This window comes from Pan troglodytes, chromosome 2, assembly GCF_028858775.2.
Source record: "Pan troglodytes isolate AG18354 chromosome 2, NHGRI_mPanTro3-v2.0_pri, whole genome shotgun sequence".
Classification (NCBI taxonomy): Eukaryota; Metazoa; Chordata; class Mammalia; order Primates; family Hominidae; genus Pan; species Pan troglodytes.
In genome coordinates this window covers 134,377,119-134,397,340 of record NC_086015.1, presented here as the reverse complement: position 1 = coordinate 134,397,340, position 20,222 = coordinate 134,377,119, and the positions used below count along the sequence as shown (strand labels likewise).

The following is a 20,222-nucleotide window of genomic DNA, read 5'->3' as shown; positions in this document are numbered from 1 at the left end:
TAACTCTACTTTGATGAATTTATTAAGGTTATAAAAAGATGTGGTAGGCCAGGCACAGTGGCTCACACCTGTAATCTCAGTGACTTGGGAGGCTATGGTGGGACAATGGTTGAGGCCAGGAGTTTAAGACCAGCCTGGGCAACATAGCAAGACTGCATCTCTACAAAAAATAAAAATATATTAACTGGGCATGGTGGCCCACACCTGTATTCCTAGCTACTCCAGAGGCTGGAGTGGGAGGATCACTTGAGCTCAGGAGTTTCAGGTTACAGTGAGCTATGATTGTACAACTGCACTCCAGCCTAGGCAACAGAGTGAGACCATCTCTAAAAATAAATAAAAATAAAAAAGATATGCAATTATCTGGCTAAAGAAACTATGGAACAATTAGATTTATAGGCTAACTTAGTAATCAATTAATTCTCATATAAGACTACAGTACTCTCTGTTTTGGAAATCCTCTCAGCTACACTGTAGTATGCAGTGCAATTACCTGTTTCACTTTGATGACTAGTATTTGCTTGCACTCTAGCACATAGAGAAGACTTCATTTATCAGCCAGTAACTTGTGGAAACGGACCTGCTATAGTGGTCCCAGTGCACCTACCTGGAATGGGCGCCAGTAACTGAAACTTGGACAATCTGATTACAGAAACTACCTTGATATTCAAAGGTAAAAGATTTTTGGTTACCTACCATATCTCAGAACCACTGTCAGTGTTTCCCAAACTTTAACATACACGCAAATCGCTTAGGGGTTTTGTTAAATACATATGGTAGGTAACCAAAATACATATGGTGACTATATTTCTATGTACCAGTGTTTCTTTTTTCTAGTTTCCAACCAGACATTTCCATATAGGAATCATCTAAAACTCTTCACTTCCATCCTTTTAAAATAATTTTCTCTTATTTGACTCCCAGGTCTTAAATCTGCTGATACAAAAGCAGATTGGGGGTGGGGGAGAACTGAAATAAACAAGTGAGATGTGTATTTTACTTAGAAGTCTATAATTTGCATTTCTTTCTTTTTCCAAAATACAGACAACTGTGAAGAGATAAGCAAATAAATCCCTGAGGGAGTATGAATACAAGCAATGAAAAAGAAGGCTGGGATCAGGTGTCTGTGAAGCAAATTACACCTGAACTCCATAAACTTGCCATCTGTCCAAATTGAACAACTTGTCCGGAACTACTGAGAAAATTTCTGAAGCACAGGTTGATTGATAATAAATCACAAATGTAACTCAGACTTTGTCTTGTCTTAAGGTAACTAAATTTACCCTTCAAAATCTGCCAGACTCTGCAAACAGATGCCTGCCCCAGAGCAATGCATGACTCTAGTTGGTTAGGAAGTTTTGTTGATCTTCTAGATAATGTTTTATTTTGATGTAATTGAGGAGCATCCTGATATATTCATCTAGAAAAGAGGAATCAGTTCAATCTATGGAAAGAGTAATGGAAATGCAATAAAAGAGTAGTGGGTTTTGCTTTAGTGTGTATCACCCTAAATGAAAGTCTTTACTTAGGTAGAATTGAGTATTAACCTAAATTCAGTCTAAATATAATGAAATGAAAATAAATATAGTGAAAAACATTGGGCTGCTTGAAGTAATAGTACTTAAGAAAAAATATTATATAGCAATTTTTTTATGAATGATCTACCTTATCTCAAAACCTCTATCAGTGTTTCCCAAACTTTAACATATATGCAAATCACTTAGGGGTTTTGTTAAAATGCTGATTCCGAGCATTTGGGGGGAAACAGTAGATACAGTGGAAGCATAGTTTTTAGATCTTTCTTATCTTTCTTGAATCCACATATGAAAACAGAGCAGCTACAGAACAAAACTCAAAACCCATGAATAATATTTATTATAATTTAATAATAATTTAATTTATAAAGCCAAGTTATAAGGTGTCCCCTTGAACCTTGCTGTGCAAGTGAAGGAACACAAACCACACAGCTACTTGACTGGCATAGTATCAGCATCTGTGTGAGAAGAAGCAGAGGGAAGCAATGGAGTGATCAAGGCACATGAGAACAGAAGAACCTCAAACTATCCAAAGTGGACCAATCTAAGCATAGCAATTAAACCCAGCAGGGGTTCTGCCCAATCCAAAAGCAGGATGAATGCAAGAAATCCCAAGATAAGGCTTAAAGCAGCTGGAGCAAAATAGTTCAGGGCTGTCCAAAAGAATTTATTGAACTCATAGAAATGTTCTTATTTCTACAAACAATAGCCACCAGCCACATTTGGCTTTTGAGCACTGAAAATGTGGCTAGTGTGACTGATGAGCTAAATTTTTTAAAGAATATTTAAAAAGAAAAGTGAACTCATTTCTCTTATCATATTCTAATATACTGTCACATTTTAGGGAATACGACCCATAAAATTATAGACAAAACAAGGTTTGGGTGAATTTTCTCCTGTTCATACCAGCTCTTTCTAATTACTTTCCTCCACAACTGAGCTTTACAATGTTTCAAGGAAGATTATCAAATCTCTCTCCTCTGTAGTGGTCCCATGTCCTCCATACCATAAGAATGTGGCTAATGGAGGAAAAAGATCAAAACCAGTGAGTGAGGAGGACAAGGAGACCACAGGGTGGCAGAAGAGAAAAACTGGCTAAAAGTCAAAGCTTCTTTGCATCTTTAGCTATTCTTAAGGTCACAGTTATAGATTTTATGCAAACCATACAGCTTAGGAAAGGATGTGGATAGTGTTTGGAGTTGGGGTAGGGAGGTAGGTTGGCAATGGAAACAATGATCAAAGCATCCTTACATAACCAACTGTTATTTACTCAGCCACTCTATTAAGACCGAATATGGCAACAGCCGACACTGCTTATGGGGCATGAACTGCTTCACATTTTGACTGAATGGCTGTGTTCCAACTGCTTTAATAATTTTATATGATCTCCAGAGGCTCTTTTATGATGGACAGAACATCAAAAGTAGTAGAATGTGCCAGGTTAATAGAAGACCTACCTATCTCCCTCCTTTAGTCTCCACCAATCTTCTCCCTCCTGTCAGTTTTCTATAGCCCAGCTGGCATCATAATAAGACTGACTCCCCTGGTAGATTGATTGCTCTTTGCAAATATTCTTTTTCCCTTCCCCCACAGGGGGAATTGGCACAGGACTTGCTTCAGCCAGTGGAATATGGGTGGATATGAAGTGTGTCACAACTAACTGAGTGGAGGATCTAAAGGCAGACACATGCTCTTTCTCTCTAGCACTGTATTGTCCATGTTTTTCAGAGCATAACCTGTGTCCTGGAACTGGGAAAACTATGGATCAGAGCAGGACTGCAACTGGAGCAGAAACTCAGTTAATCTGTAGTCCTCAGGTAAGGCAAAGAATCAATATATGAAGTACCTGAGATTTTTTGGAGTTCTTTGTTACTGCAGCAAAGCTGACTGATACATCATTCCTCTGCTTAACAGCCTTTAGCAGTTTCTCATACTCCAGAAGATGAAAGTACAAGCTTCTTTTCATAATTACATGGGTCATTCACCATCTGACCCCTGCCCGCCCTTCAGTCAAATGTACCAACACTCCCCTCCTTGCCACATACACACTTTGTCCTACAGCTAATCAGAAGAACCTGAGCTTTCTCATGCTTCCATGTCCTTTCATACCATTTCTCAGAGTCTTTCAGTAGTCAGAGAAGGTCCAAGTCATTTGTAACTATTTTTAAATTCCCAGTATATATTTTAAATGAACAAATAAATACCCCAATAAAAGTTTCAAAATTGGTGATATATCTGAAATTTTGGCATTAAATAAACACCTTTAACATATACCACCTCATTTGGAAATAATTTTAAACACATACATTTGAGGCCCTTCATGAATGAGAAGGCCCTGGCCAAATGGTTCTTCTGGCCAGCCACTTTCTTTCCCTGCACAGTTCCCTCCCTCTTCTCCCAGTGGGCACCCCTCACTTATGGTCATTGACATTGGGTCTTTTTACCTGAAATACATTTTGCCAAACTCTTCTCCATTTTTCCCCATCCTGAGCAGGAATCATGCACTCTCTAAGACTGTAGCTGATGCTCTCTACCCCTATCCCCAGCTGTCAATCACTCTCTGCTTTATACATCAGAACATGTATTGCACTATAACAGTATACAGCAGTTTGTTTATATGTTTATCATTCCTTTGAGGACAGAAACCTTCATGTCTTCACGTCTCTTCCCTTCTGCAAATACCACCCTAGGGGCAAGAAGGAGTAAGGCTAAAGGTATGAGCTATTCTGGTACACTGCCTTTCTGAGGTAGGAGGAGAAGCCCTAATTTACAAATTTCCATGGTATAAATACCATGGTTGTTTTCAAGTTACTAATGTGACATCAGTGAACATTGACTTGAGAAGAAAGTGGATAATTGGGTCTTATGAGCTGGTATGAGCTCCAGCATACCACTGAATCATGGGAGTGATAGAAAGATAAGGCTGGAGTCAGATGGTCCAGTGCTAGGGGTGACGTTGAGGTGGGGGTTGGGAGAAAGAAGGCAAAGTCAGGAGGAATGAAAGAAGAGTTCTGAGGCACATGGAAAAGTTGCTGGTCTGGAAGTTCTCAGCTGTGGTCCAGGTTCTTGGGTTCTACCCATCAAACAGACCAGCAAGTAGAGTGCCAGATTGCTTTTCTGGCACAAGCCACTTCTCTTAAGCAATTTATTGAGCCTTTTGACATAAAGAAAACAAACACTGCCAGATTGTCACATGGAGGCCTAGATTAGAGGCTACTTCTCAACTCCTGCTTGCCGTTCTCCTGATGAAGTCCTGCTCCAGTCACCACTGCTGCCTAAAAAACCACCCCAAACCTTAGTACCTTAAAACAACAATAATCAGTCATTTTGATCATGAATCTTTTTGGCCAGAGATTGACAGGGAAGCCTTGAACCTGCTCCCCACAGCATCTGCTGGTGATGCTCAACTGAGGCTTAAGGATCCACTTCCAAAATGGCTCACGCACATCACTGGCCAACTGATGCTGGCTATCAGCTGGAAGCTCAATGGGAGTAAAGACCAAAGGCCTTGGTTCCTCTCAATGTGGCCCTCTCCATGTTGGTCTCTCAATGTGCCACTCAGGCTTCCTCACAACAGGGTAGTTGGGTTCCAAGAACAAGAATTTCAAGAGAACCAAGCAAAATCTATATTGTTTTTATTACCTAGATTCAGAAGTCACATAGCATCAATTTTGCCATAATCACAGGCTTACCCAAATTAAAGGTGAGGGAACACAGACCCCACCTCTCAGTAAGAGTGTGTCAACATCACATTATAAAAAGAACATGTGAGAAAAGAACACGTGAGAAGTGATATGTTATGATGGCCATTTTTGGAAAATACAATCTGCCACATGCCCCTATGGATCATGGGACATTTTACCTTATGCTCCTATCCAAAGGGGTCTCCTTCGTCAGAAACCCAGGCCCTGCCCAGGCTCTCATGGCCACACTCTTTCCTCGCCCCTGATGCTCCTCGCTACAAAGTGCCCAATCCTGGAATTTGAAAGATTCAATCCCAATTTGACTTCCTATAGAAAGACTAGTCTCAACTAGGGATTCCAAGACTTAAAACAAATTTAAAAAGCAACGTAAACAATGAAGTGTGGTGATAAGATTTAATACTTGCCAAATAAATTTGCGTGTTTGAAATAAGAACTTGTTAACACAACTAAATTTTTCTTTAGTAAGAGGAATGAAAGAAAATCCTGAACTAACCCTCCCTTCTCCAGCTCTCCCACAGAATTAACAAAACAAGAGTATATAAATTTGCCACATCATTTATTAATGAGTTAAATCTGTTTGGTCTTCTATAACCTTCTTATACTTATATATTAATATCTTTTTCTAGATTCAGGAAGTTCTCTGTTACTATTCCTTTTAATAAACTTCTTACTCCTATTTGTTTCTCCACTTCCTCTTTAAGGCCAATAACTCTTAGACTTGCCTTTTGAGGCTACTTTCCAGATCTTGGAGGTGTGCTTCATTCTTTTTTTTTTTTCTTTTTTCTCTTATCTCCTCTGACTGTGTATTTTCCAATATCCTGTCTTCGAGCTTACTAATTCTTTCTTCTACTTGATCAATTCTGCTATTAAGAGACTCTGATGCATTCTCCAGTCAATTGGATTTCTCAAGTCCAGAACTTCTGCTTGATTCTTTTTAATTATTTCACTCTCTTTGTTAAATTTATCTGATATAAATCTGAATTCCTTCTCTGTGTTATCTTGAATTTTGTTGAGTTTCTTCAAAACAGCTATTATGAATTCTCTGTCTGAAAGGTTGCATTTCTCTGTTTCTCCAGGTTGGTCCCTAGTGCCTTGTTTAGTTTGTTAGGTAAAGTCATGTTTTCCTGGTTGGTCTTGACACTTGTGAATGTTCATCAGTGCCTGGGCATTGAAGAGTTAGGTATTTATTGTAGTATTCACCATCTGGGCTTGTTTGTACCCATCCTCCTTGGGAAGGCTTTCCAGGTATTTGAAAATACTTGGGTGTTGTGATCTAAGCTACATCTGCATTGGGGCCACCCCAAGCCCAGTAACACTGTAGTTCTTACAGACTTGTAGAGGTACCACCTTGGTGGTCTTAGATAACATGCAGAATAATTCTTTGGATTACAAGGCAAAGACTCTTGTTCTCTTCCCTTACTTTCTCCCAAACAAATGGGGTCTCTGTATTAAGTTGCCTGGAACTGGGGGTGGGGTGACACAAGCACTCCTTTGGTCACCACTACTGGGACTGTAGTGGCACCAGGTCTCGTCCAAGGCCCCCATAACTACTTCCTATTACCTATGTTCACTCAAGGCCCTGGAGCTCTACAAGCAGCAGATGATGAAGCCAGCCAGGTTTGTGTCCTTCCCTTGAGGGGTGTGAGTTTCCTAGGTCCTGGGCAGGTCCAGAGATGCTCTCCCAGAGCCAGGGACTAGAGTTAAAAACCTTAGAAATCTGCATGGTGTTATATTCTACTGTGGCTGTGCTGGCACTCAAGTCACATGACACAGTCCTTCCCACTCTTTCCTCCCCTTTCTATGTGCAGAGGAGCTTCACCCCATGGCCACCACCACTACAGGCCTACAGGGAATATTCCCAGGCTACCACTGATGCTCAATTAAGGCCTAAGGACTCTTCCTTCAGCTTGTGGTGAATACCACCAGGCCTGGAACTCACCCCTCAGGGCAGTGGGCTCCCCTCTGGCCCAGGGAAGGTCCAGCAATGCTATCCAAGAGCTAAGACATGAAATCAGGGACTCCAAGATCTCACTTGGTCCTCTACACCACTGTGGCTGAGCTGGTACCTGGTTTTTGGTTCTTATGAAGGTGATTCCTTTGTGTAGACAGTTGTAAAACTTGGTCTTCCTCAAAGGATAAATGCTGGAGGAGAAGGATACCACATTTTCCATGATGTGATTATTATGAATTGCATGCCTATATCAAAATATTTCATGTAACCCATAAATATATACATCTACTGTGTACCCACAAGAATTAAAAATTTAAATTTTTTTAAAACCTGGTGTTCCTGGGGAGGGGCATGATCAGTGGGGCCCTTATTCAGCCATCTTGCACTGCCCCTCCTCCATCAATATCAATTTAACAAGGATTTATTAGCTATGTTATTAACCCTTTTAAAATTCATCAGGCCAAATTAGTACTATCTGCAGAGTTTGTATCAATCATTTCATGCTAGTCATTGAAAAAAATATATTAATGTTCAAATATACTTCACCTGACTGAAATGTTTTCTTACCTAAGCTTCCATTGGATGAAAATACTGACACCAGTGCTTATTCCCTGGGAAAGCACTCCCTGGTCAATAGCTTTCTTCTGAACCCACATAAGAACTTCCCAGGCCATGGGCAAGTGAAAAAAATTAATTCTTTTGCTCCAGAGCTTTCTTCACCAAGAGGGAGCTGATGAAGCTGTTGGCTGCCAGCTACTAGATGGCCTCATTTTAGTTACAGGAAATGCTGGCAAGTTGGACTGTATTTCTCAAAAAAATAGGCTGTTGTCCCCATCCCTTCCCTGTCCACCCTGGAAATGTTCTTCCATGAGGATACTTTCTTGGTCCTGGCAGGTCAGGCAGGTGCTGGTTCTTCTCTGTTTTCTTCTACTCACAGCTAATCCTTGCATGACACTTCTGCCCCAAGATCATGAAAGCCTGAGTCCAATGTCGGGCATGAACTAGATTCCTTCTCTGTCCCCCACCCAACCAACCTCCACACCAAATTTCTGAGAAAGACCCTGAGAGCTTCACAGTACACTCTAGATGTTGCCACTATTCCCACCACTGTTCCCTTTACTTATATCACCCAAAGAATATGGGGGCTACAAGATCAAAGAGCCATCTGGTTGGGTTCTCACAACAAAGTAAATAAGACCAACAGTGAAACATGGTTTTCTTTCTGTCTAATTGCAGTACCATTATTCAAATAATATTGTCCTTTATTTGTTTCTCCTACCAAAATAACATACTCTAAATATTCATAGTTTAAATCAATTTAATGAGCTGGCCTAGGAATCCAACTCATATTTGTATTTCTCCTGTGGGTATAAGAGTATTCAACAATTGCTTATACAAATCAGCTGTGATCAAAGCATTGTTCTCAGTAAACCTAATTATCCTAACTTTGCAAATAACTTTATAAACTTTTGGAACCTAACCCACTTTTAGGAGAAGGACTTCCTGTACTGAATGCTATAAATAAATGAAGCCAGAAAAGTTTAACAGATTGCAGAATGAAGATAATGTTACATATGGGCAAATATTACAGATGAAAACATAATTAGTATTAGGCCAATTCTCCTTTAAGCAAATTCTCCTTTAAGCATTATAAATATAATATGTACAGCTATTAGTGCTAAAACAAAACACTTGTCAATTATTCATAAGTGTTTCTAATCCTAAAAAAAAATTCCACAATAAACAGATGCTACACACTGAGATTCAGAGACAGGTTCTCAACCTCATTCAATCTAATTTTTCTAAGAGTGTCTACTAAAGATTACTCATCACACGTATGTATCTGACACTATAATTAATAGTTCTCTCTTATTATTTCCATTTTAGGTTTGGCAATAGAAATTTCATTACCAGATAAGCCCACTTTGATTCTGATACAACCAAGGTAATTACTAAATCCATAATAAGGTGGTTATTTAGGGTCAGGATGATGATGAATCCTAAGCTTGTACTTGCTGAAAAGTTAATCTCTGCAAGGAGAGCTAACCTAATGCTCAGAGAAACACATTAAAATCCTTCTGCTTTGTATATTTTGGAGGTTTTGGTTGTTTTTTTTTTCTTGAGTCAGACAGTTTTGTAATCCTAAAGTATAGCAATACTATCTGATATCCCATAATACTCCGGGTAATAGTAGGAGCAATTTTTTAAAAAGAAATAACACTGACATAACTGAGACAAATACTCTATGCTTTCCTTTCCTCTCTGTGGGTTCTGTTGCTTTTGTTTTCTAGGAGATATTCATCTGATCTGGAAAGCAGATATAGCTGCCTGTCAAAAGGAGCCAGGTTTGTTACATATAATTCCAAAAACTTAAATGATAGGCTTTGTAAATTAATTTACTCTTAATTCAGATGGCATAACATAACATCTTCTTGAGATACCATATAACCTTAAACTATAAAGATATATATTTGAATCTATTTTAAAATGTCCATAATATTAATTTTTAAAATTAAATGTAAAGAGATATATAGGTATATAACTGAAATTCGATCTGAAGCAAAGCCCAAAATTGATTTCTCAAACTAGAGAAAGGGACTCCAAAAGAAGCAAGATTTCTCTTGATAGGTAGGAATCCTATCACTTTTGCTTTATACCTAAGGAATGTTACACAGTCTTGGGCAAATAGTAGATGTTCAATAAAGCAAAATTTAAAGGAACTCATTAGTTATTCCTCTATACATACCTTTGCGATGTTTGGTTTTATTTGGTTTGGGTTTTCTTTTTCTTTTGGATGTGGTAGTTAAGGGGGTTAGAAGGAAAGAAGACAGAAGATGATAGGTGAATTTGAAAAGACCTCCAGGGCAGAAGTAAGCCAATGATGAAAAAAACACGTGAATAATTTAGAAATGAACAATTGCAAGACTGAATTGAAAGGACGGGATTCATGGGGAATTGCCATACCCAGACCTAATCTTGACAATGTTCTCTCCCATTTGGTAGGCACGAGAACAAGGAACAGATAATGACCCTTGTGAAAATCCTAAGCAATATCCCCTGTTGTGATTCACTTTTCCCTAACCAGAGAAAATGTAATTTTCTACTTTGTCTTCTTTAGAAGAGTGAAGTAAGCACATCTTTTACACTGCTTGTCTTTGAAAGCTCAGAACTATTTATGTTGATTTGCATACAGTAATTATTTACTTAATTAACAAGCCCTCAGCTAGATTGTTCTTTCAACCCTCAACAAGCAGAAAAGTATATAATAAGATTCCTCTTCTAAGGAAAAGAAATAGGATCTATTGCTTACACTAGAACATACTGAATACAATTTTCCACATGGCTTCTGCAGTGAGATTTCACTTAGTTCCATAACAAGGAAGGAGAAATTCCTTTAATATAAGAGCTCAGAGAAACTGAGACATCTCAGATGCATCTGTCACTGAAAATCCAGAAATTTTAAAATTTAGTTTATCCTAGTCTGGGCGCGGTGGCTCACACCTGTAATCCCAGCACTTTGGGAGGCTGAGGCAGGCAGATCATGAGGTCAGGAGATTGAGACCATTCCGGCTAACACAGTGAAACCCGTCCCTACTAAAAATACAAAAAATTAGCCAGGCGTGGTGGTGGGAGCCTGTAGTCCCAGCTACTAGGGAGGCTGAGGCAGGAGAATCACTTGAACCCAAGAGGTGGAGGTTGCAGTGAGCTGAGATCACGCCACTGCACTCCAGCCTGGGCAACAGAGCAAGACTCCATTTCAAAAAAAAAAATAGTTTATCCTTAAAGCCAATATCTTTAGTAAAATTCTTAAAAGTAACAAAAAGAAAAAAAATATAGAAAAGCTGTACATTCCCCACAGAGATTGAAGTTAACCTTAAAATAGAATAAGCACAGTACTTAGGGTTACAAATACTTTATTTAATAGGTTAACAGAAATGTATTAAAATTTAATGCTTATGGTACATTAAGAACTTTCCCTTGTGATTCAGGAACCAAAAATCCAAAACCAACCAATTATCAATGAATAAAAAGAATTTTTGAAACTAGTTTAATGAAATATATCGAGTTCTAAATGCAAAAGACCTTCTTTTACTCTGGTCACAGAAATATTCATGTCAAAGGGATAAAGTGAATGTATGCAGTAAGTAAATGAGCTGAAAGACAAAATGTACCATTCTTTTAGGGAAGCAGATGAAGAGTCTAGCCCACTAGCCCACTCACCAGATGTCCGACTTTGTGTCATAGCCTTGGTGTTTCAGAGCCTCAGGACTCATATAATGGGGAGTTCCAGTTAAAGTTGTGGCCAGGTCACAGGATCCCATTAGAAGTCGAGAAACTCCAAAATCTCCTTGAAATAATAATTAATTTTTATGAATACTTTAAGCCAATGAAAAATTAGCCCTGGAAATTAACAACTGAATGAGTGCCTAATTTGACCATTTTATTATGCAATGGTTCATAGCATTTTAACAGGAAAGAAAAGTAATATATCTGAAATTATACAATGCTGGTAAATAGTTTTAAAAACATAAGTTTTATAGGAGAAAGAAGACTTTGAGCCAGGAAAGTGAATTATGTAAGCTAAAATTCTTTATTTCTGGAATTATGGGAAACTAGACAATTTGATATAAAAAGCTATTTCAAGTCTGAATAATGGCAAACAGAATGATTTTGGAAAAACTGAATAAGATGATATACAATTTCACCTGAGGGGAGAAGAATTTGTTCTTAAATTTACAATAATGGAGCATTTTAAAGAAAAGATCTGAGACTATTTAAGAACATGACTATAAAAATTTGAATCTATCAGCTTTTTAATACTTGCCTAACTAGTTGCACGCTTTTATTCCTTCCTTCCTTCCTTCCCCAAGAACACCCTATATGATGATTAGATGATCCAGTAGCTGTTATGAGGAGAGGTACAGTTCTGAAGAACTAAAGGTTAATAAAGCCATTATATCAACATTTTCATTATCTATAACCACTTATTGCTTGTGATGAAATAATATAAATGAGAAACCTGTAGTAACTAATCAAACCAGTAAAATGATTCTAATAACTTGTAAAGTGCCTGGCATGAAACAGGGAACTCAAAGTATATTTGAAAAATCTATCAAATATGTGGTAAATTTGTACACCTCAATTTATATCAGATACTCAGAAACAAAACAATTAGGTTTTGTTGGGCCCATCAGGTAAGAAACCTGAGAAATTTAGTGTTCGTTTCAGCAGCACATGTACTTAAAAATTTGAGAAATTTAAATAAACCAATGATTACTCTAATACTTCCATGTACCATTTACTTCAATTTGATATGATAATATCTAGAATATACTGTTCTGCGTTTTTGGAATTCATACTTTTTAAAATCTTACCAATTTTAAGTAGATTATTTTTCAGAAATACATTCTTTGACTTTAAGTCTCGATGAAGTATCCTCCTACAAAAGGCAAAAAAGATATACAACTTCATGCAGAATATAACATTTTTAAATCCCCATGTAAATAATATATGTTGTTGCACATGATTTACACATAAATATATACTCCCATAGATATATCTTTCAGTGTTTAAAAGCTACAAAGCCACAACACTTTCCAGTTTCCCTGAGGAAACAAAAGTTTTAAAATAAAGATTTTAAAGGTTGGGGAACATGTAGTTTGGAGAAGGGTGATATGCTTTCAACTATTTCAATAGGCTATATTTTATTACGTTTTTGTAGCATAATCTACATAGTACTATATCCAGTAACCATATCCTCAATTGATAGACCAGTTTGTAATCTATTATTACCCAAATGTCCAAGTTTTGTATACTTGTGAAAATAATAACGTTGTTGATGATATTTAAGAATAGGTAACATTTATTAAATCCGACTATAAGTCAGTAATGTAAATTATGTCAGTTAAGACCTTTATTTTATGGAATTATAAAGAACTAGAAAACTTGAAAATCTTTGCATAAAAAAACTAAAATGCCGAATAAAGTATACAAATATCTTCATATATGCACAGTTGAGCTCACATAAAAATGAAAAAAAAATCCCTGGGAATTATTCAAAAAGAAACTGAAAGTCATTCTAGGCCATAAAACATTAACAAATTTGAAAGAAGAGAAATCATACCATTTCTGCTCTCACATCAAAATGGAATCAAACTAGAAATTAATAACAGAAAGATAACTGGAAAATACCAAAATATGTGAATATAAAACCACACACTTCTAAACAATGAAGAAGAAATCTCAAGAGAAATTTTAAAATATTTTGAACTAAATGAAAATGAAAACACACTTTATCAAAATTTGTGTGATATAGCAAAAGCAGTGCTTAGAGGGAAATTTACAGCACTGAATATATATATTAGAAAAAAAGAAAGCTCTAAAATCAGTTATCTAAGCTTCCACCATAGAAAACTAGAAAAGAAAAGCAAATTAAACCAAAAGTAAGGAGAAATATTACAGCAGAAATAATAAAATTGAAAACAAGAAACCAATAGAGAATATCAACAAAAATAAAACTGGTTCTTTGAAAAGATCAATAAAATCAACTAGCCTCTAGCCAGCCTAAGTAAAATAAAAAGATAGAAGACAAAAACTATTAAAATCAAAAATGAAAGAGAGGGCGTCACTACGGATTCCGTGGACATTAAAAGAATAAAAAAGCAATACTATTAACAATCTATAACCACAAATTTGATAACCTAGATTAAAAGAACCAATTCCTTCAAAGACACAAGCTGCCAAAAATCATACAGGAAGTAGACAATCAAATAGGCCCATCTTCATTAAATACATTCAATCAAAAATTAGTAAGTTTCCAAATAAAAAACACTGGGCCCAGATGGGTTCACTGGCAAATTCTACCAAATATTTAAGGAAGAAATTGCACCAAATATCTATAATCTCTTTCAGAAAATAAAAGCAGAGGAAATACTCCCTAACTCATTTTAAGATGTCAGCATCATCCTAACATTAAAACCAAACAAAGAAAAGAAAACTAAAAACCAGTATCTCTGATGAATGTAGATGAAAAAATCCTCACTGAAATATTAGCAAATCAAATCCAACATTGTAGGCCAGGCATGGCGGCTCATTCCTGTGGTCCAAGCACTTTGGGAAGCCGAGGTGGGTGGATCACCTGGGGTCAGGAGTTCGACACCAGCCTGGCCAACACGGTGAAACTCCGTCTCTACTAAAAATACAAAAGTTAGCTGGGCATGGTGGCAGGGGCCTGTAATCCCAGCTACTTGTGAGGCTGTGGCAGGAGAATCGCTTGAACCCGGGAGACAGAGGTAGCAGTGAGCTGAGATCACCCCACTGCACTCCAGCCTGGGTGACAGAGCGAGATGTTGTCCAAAAAATATACATATATATATCCAACATTGTGTCAGGAGAATTATACACCACAACCAAGTGGGATTTATACCAGGTATGCAAGGCTGCTTTAACACTTGAAAGTCAATTAATGTAATCCATCACATCAACAGAATAAAGAAGAAAAATCACATGAAAAAATCAATAGATGCAGAAAAAGCAATTGACAAAATCCAATACCCATTCATGACAATAACTCTGATAAACTAGAAATAGGGAATATTTATAACAAACCTACAGCTAACATCACACTTTACAATGAGAACCCTGAAGTTTTTCTGCTGATATCAGGAACAAGGGAAAAATGTCCCCTCTAATCATTTATTTTCAACATTATACTGAAAGTCCTACCTAATTAAGTAAAACAAGAAAATGAAGTGTAAAAGGAATAGAGATGGGAAAGGAAAAAACAAACTCTCTGTTTACAGATGACATGATCAGCTAAGTAGAAAATCCAAAAGAATCAATTAAAAAAACCTCCTGGAATTAACAAGTAATTAATTCTGCAATGTTGCAGAATACAAGGTTGATACACAAAAATCAATTGCTTTCCTATATACCCGCAATGAACAAGTAGAATTTGACATTTATATCAAACTATATTTACATTAGTACCCCTGAAATGAAACACTTAGGTATAAATCTAATAAAATATGTACAAGATCTATATGAGGAAAGCTACACAACTGTAATGAAAAAAAATCAAAGAAGAACTAAATAAATGGAAAAATAATCCATGTTCATGGATAGGTAGACTCAATATTGTCAAGATATGGATTCTTTCTAAATTGATCAATAGATGCAATGTAACCCCAATCAAAATCCCAGGAAGTTATTTTGTAGACATTGATAAACAGTTTCTAAAATTTGTATGGAAAGGCAAAAGACCCATAATATTGGGTCTTTTGAAGGAGAACAACAATGTTGGAGGACTGATACTACCTGATGTCAAGACTTTCTATAAAGTACAGTAATTAAGACAGTACAGTATTGGAGAGAAAAAAAATCAATAAAACAGAATAGAGAGCCCAGAAATAAAACTGCATGAATACAGTCAACTGATCTTTGACAAAGAAGCAAAGGCAATGCAATGGAACACAGTCGTTTCAACAAATGGTGCTGGAACAACTGGGCATTCATATACAATAGATGAATCTAGACACAGACCTTACAGCCTTTGCAAAAATTAACTCAAAAATGAATCATAGGCCTAAAAAATGTGAAACTATAAAACTGCTAGAAAATAATATGTGATAAAATCTAGATGATTTTAAGTTTGGTGATAACTTTTTAAATATAACACCAAAGTCACAATCCATGAAAGAATTGAGAAGCTAGACTTTATTAAAATAAAAAATTTCTGCTCTGTAAGAAAACACTGTCAAGGAATAAAAAGATAAGCCACAGACTGGGAGAAAATATTTGCAAAAGACGTATCTGATAGACTGTTGGCCGGGTGCAGTGGCTCAAGCCTGTAATCCCAGTACTTTGGGAGGCTGAGGCGGGCAGATCACAAGGTCAGGAGATCGAGACCATCCTGGCTAACGTGGTGAAACCCCATCTCTACTAAAAATACAAAAATAAAATTAGCCAGGCGTGGTGGTGGGCGCCTGTAGTCCCAGCTACTTGGGAGGCTGAGGCGGGAGAATGGCATGAACCTGGGAGGTGGAGCTTGCAGTGAGCCAAGATTGTGACTCTGACACGCCTGCGTGACAGAGCGAGACTCAGTCTCAAAAAAAAAAAAAAAAAAAGACTGTTATCCAAAATATACAAAGAACTATTAAAACTCAACAATAAGAAAATAATCTGGTTTTAAAATGGGCCAAAGACCTTAACAGACACCTAACCAAAGATGATATACAAAAGGCAAATAAACCTGAAAAGATGTTTTACATCATATGTCATCAGAGAAATGCAAATTAAAACAACAATGAAGTACCACTACACACCTATTAGAACGGCCCAAATCGAGACACTGACAACACCAAATGCTCACAAGGATGTGGAGCAACAGAAACTCTCATTCGCTGCTAGTGGGAATACAAAATGGTTCAGCCACTTTGGAAGACAGTTTGGCAGTTTCTTACAAAATGATACAAATGCTTATCACATAATCCAGCAATCATGTTCCTTCGTATTTATTCAAATGAATTAAAAACTATGTCCACACAAAAACCTGCACAATGGTGTTTATAGCAGCTTTATTCATAATTGCCAAAACTTGAAAGCAACAAAAGTGTCCTTCAGTAGGGGAATGGTTAAATAAACCATGGTACATTCACACAATAGAATATTATTTAGTGCTAAGAAGATATGAGCTATTAAGGCATGAAAAGACATGGAAGAAACTTAAATGCATACTACTAAGTGAAAGAGGTCAGCCTGAGAAATCTATATATGATTCCAGCTATATGACAATCTGGAAAATGTTAAACTATGGAGACAACAAAAAGATAAGTGGTTGCCAGGGTTTAAGAGGGAGGGAAGAATGAGTAAGGAGAGCACAGAGAATTTTTAGGGCCATGCAACAACTTTGTGATACTAAAATGATGGGTACATGTCATACATGTGCCCAAACTCAAAGAATGTATAGCACTAAGAATGAACCCTAATGTAAACTATAGACTTTGATGATAATGATCTGTCAATGTAGGTTCATCTGTTATAACAAATGTATGACTGGTAGCAATGCTGATAACAGGGGAGGCAATGCATGTGTGGGAGCAGGGTGTATAAGGGAAATCTCTGTACCTTCCACTCAATTTTGCTGTGAACCTAAAACTGCTTTAAAAAATAAAGTTTATTTTAAATTTTTAATCAGAGCTTTGAGTAGATTCAATAAACTTGGATTTCAGGGTCCACAAAGGAAGAGGTATCTTAGTAAAAAACTAAACCCTTCAGCTGAAATCTCTGAAAAACTTCTTCATAGAAATAAAGGCAAACTGAAAATAGACCAACCCTCCAAAAGCCTACAGCCTACAGTTAAACTATTTCAGTTCCTCATTAGATCAAGGTGATCTGCCCTAAATATAACTGTCAGGCAGAGAAAAAAAAAATAAATCCTTTCCAGAGAAAAGTAATATCATCTAACATCTCTCAATATTTCACATATATTGTTCAGCATTCACTCAAAAACTACCAGGCATGCCAAAAGATAAGATCAAATGATTAAAAACCAAAAGAAAAAAAGAGATATAGAAATAAATACACAAGTGATCCACCTATTGAAATTATTGGACAAGGATTTGAAAATAACTGTGATTATTGCTCAAGAAAATAACTGACACAATGGAGAATTTCAATAGAGAGCTAGATTCTATATATTTTCTATATAGAAAAAAATATATATTTTTATATGCACTAGAAGGAGTGCATATATATATATTTTCTAGGAATCAAATGGAAATTCTAAAACTGAAACAAAATTTTACTAAAATTAAGAATTTAGTGCATATGTTTGAAATCAAATTAGACACAGCAGAAGAGAGGATTTAGAAACTGGAATAATGGTTAGTGAAAAGTATTTCAACTGAGGTGCAAAAAGAAAAAAAGATTAAAAACATAGAAAAGGCTAGGCACAGTGGCTCACACCTGTAATCCCAGCTCTTTGGGAGGCCGAGGTGGGTGGATCACCTGAGGTCAGGAGTTCAAGACCAGCATGGCCAACATGATGAAGCTCATCTCTGCTAAAAGTACAAAAATTAGCCAGGCATGGTGGCAGGCACTTGTAATTCCAGCTACTCAGGAGGCTGAGGCAGGATAATTGCTTGAACATGGGAGGCGGAGGTTGCAGTGAGCCAGGATCGCGCCACTGTACTCCAGCCTGGGCAACAAGAGTGAGACTCTGTCTCAAAAAAAAAAAAAAAAAAAGAAAAAAAGAAAGAAAGAAAGAAAAAGAAAACATAGAAAAGAGTATAAGAGACATCTGAAATACAGGCTTAAAGTTCTAATATATATATAAATGGATTCCTAGAAGGAGTGCATAGCAATGAAGAACAGAATGTGATGGTCTAACATACATCTTTAAGCATTGTAAAAGGAGAATAGGGGAGAAGCAAAATTCAAAGAGAGAATGACGAGGTATTTTCAGAATTTAGAAGTTTTCATGAATTCACAAGCTCAGAAGCAAAAGAAATCCCAAGCAGAATTTAAAATAAAAATCCACAAGTAGACATAACACTGTAATATTGGAAAACACCAAGGACAAAGATGTTGAGAATCAACTGAAAGAAAAGATATTACCTTAATAAGAATGTCTGTTACATGGAAAGTGACTTAACATCAATAACAGAATCCAGAAGACAGTGAGATAACATTTTCAAAATGTCAGATAAAAATCTGTCAATCTGGAATTTCATTTTTAATAATAGCTAAATAATAATACATTTTTAGCTGAAATAGTAGCTAAACTATTATAAAAGGATGAGGAAAAAATAAAAACATTTTCAAACAAACAAACAAAGAAACTGAGTGTTTATCATTCACGTAACTTAAGGATTTGTTTTAGGGAGGAAAAAAAATGACCACAGAAGGAAGACATGGGGTGGAAGAAGTGGTGAACCAAGAGATTGATAAAAGTGGGGAAATCTAAACTAGTTTTGGCTTGTAAACCAATAATAATGGTAGCACTAATTAATAATTTGTGGGGTACATAAAGGAAGTAGAACTGAAATCCTGAATAAAAATAATAGAAAAGAAGGACACAATTGGAGTTAAAGTCTTTAAGAAGAAATTGACTGCAGTGTATCTGTCCCCCTGCTTAAATAGGAGAACCCAGTCTGGGAGCAGTATTCTTGAGCCTTAGGTCAGAAATGGGGTTGTGGCTTTATAAAATGAAAATCTGTCCTTTAAACACCAACTTAAGTCCTTCAATGGCTCTGCACTGCTTCCAGAATAGTCTACAGTTCTATACGTGGCCTGCTAGAGATTTCAAGATCTGGCCCTACCAATGCTTCTGGCAGCCTTAGCAAATGCTTGAGCCACATTTCTATTAATATCATCTCTTCCTCTTCACAGTTCTTTACTCACAGGAGATGCTCAATAAATGCATGTTGGTTTTTAAAACACTATCCTTGGTACAAAGATGAATACTATCTAGTGGGACTCATTCATTAATCCAAAAAACAATTATTGAGTGCCAACTAGATGTTATGTGCTGTACTACATAATGTGACAGATACAAAGATTCATAAGACAAGGCTATGTATCTCATAATGCTTACACTCAGGTTAGAGAGTTTTTTTTTAAGTACATCAGCAACTGTAAGAGATGGCAGAAGGGAAACCTAACCACTGTCACTTTACTAAAGAATTATTTATAATTGTAAATAATTACCAATAAAGACATTCACCTGGTCATAAGGAAATATCTCTCTCAGTAAATGATCACTCTCAGTTACATGCCCACCAAATTAATATTACTATTATTAATTAAAACCAGAAATATCAATTATAAAAATAATTTTTACCATTAGAATTAATGATAGTACACATGTAATAATGTTACCTTTGTAAAGTGTTCAGGCCTCAACCATCCAGCTTTATTCTGACTAAGCAAATTCTGACTAACAACATTTTAAAGAAAAGTCACTCATAAAGATCATATAGTTTACTTTATAGGACACAAATGGGCAGAAACTCAACCGGGCCTATAAAATCA

The 20,222-nt window shown here is 36.6% G+C and overlaps 1 protein-coding gene across 50 annotated transcripts in view; it reads right to left on the bottom strand.

Moving 5' to 3' along the window:
- The window catches only part of NEK11 (NIMA related kinase 11), a 323,630-nt gene that overhangs the window by 204,549 nt on the left and 98,859 nt on the right, over positions 1-20,222 (bottom strand). For all 50 annotated transcript variants that reach the window (XM_063807178.1, XM_063807173.1, XM_063807184.1 and 47 more), the window contains 2 exons: positions 12,566-12,630; positions 11,412-11,538 (listed from right to left, as the gene is read on the bottom strand). In XM_063807178.1, the coding sequence (XP_063663248.1) occupies positions 11,412-11,538; positions 12,566-12,630 (192 nt within the window). The remainder of the gene's footprint in view (positions 1-11,411; positions 11,539-12,565; positions 12,631-20,222) is intronic.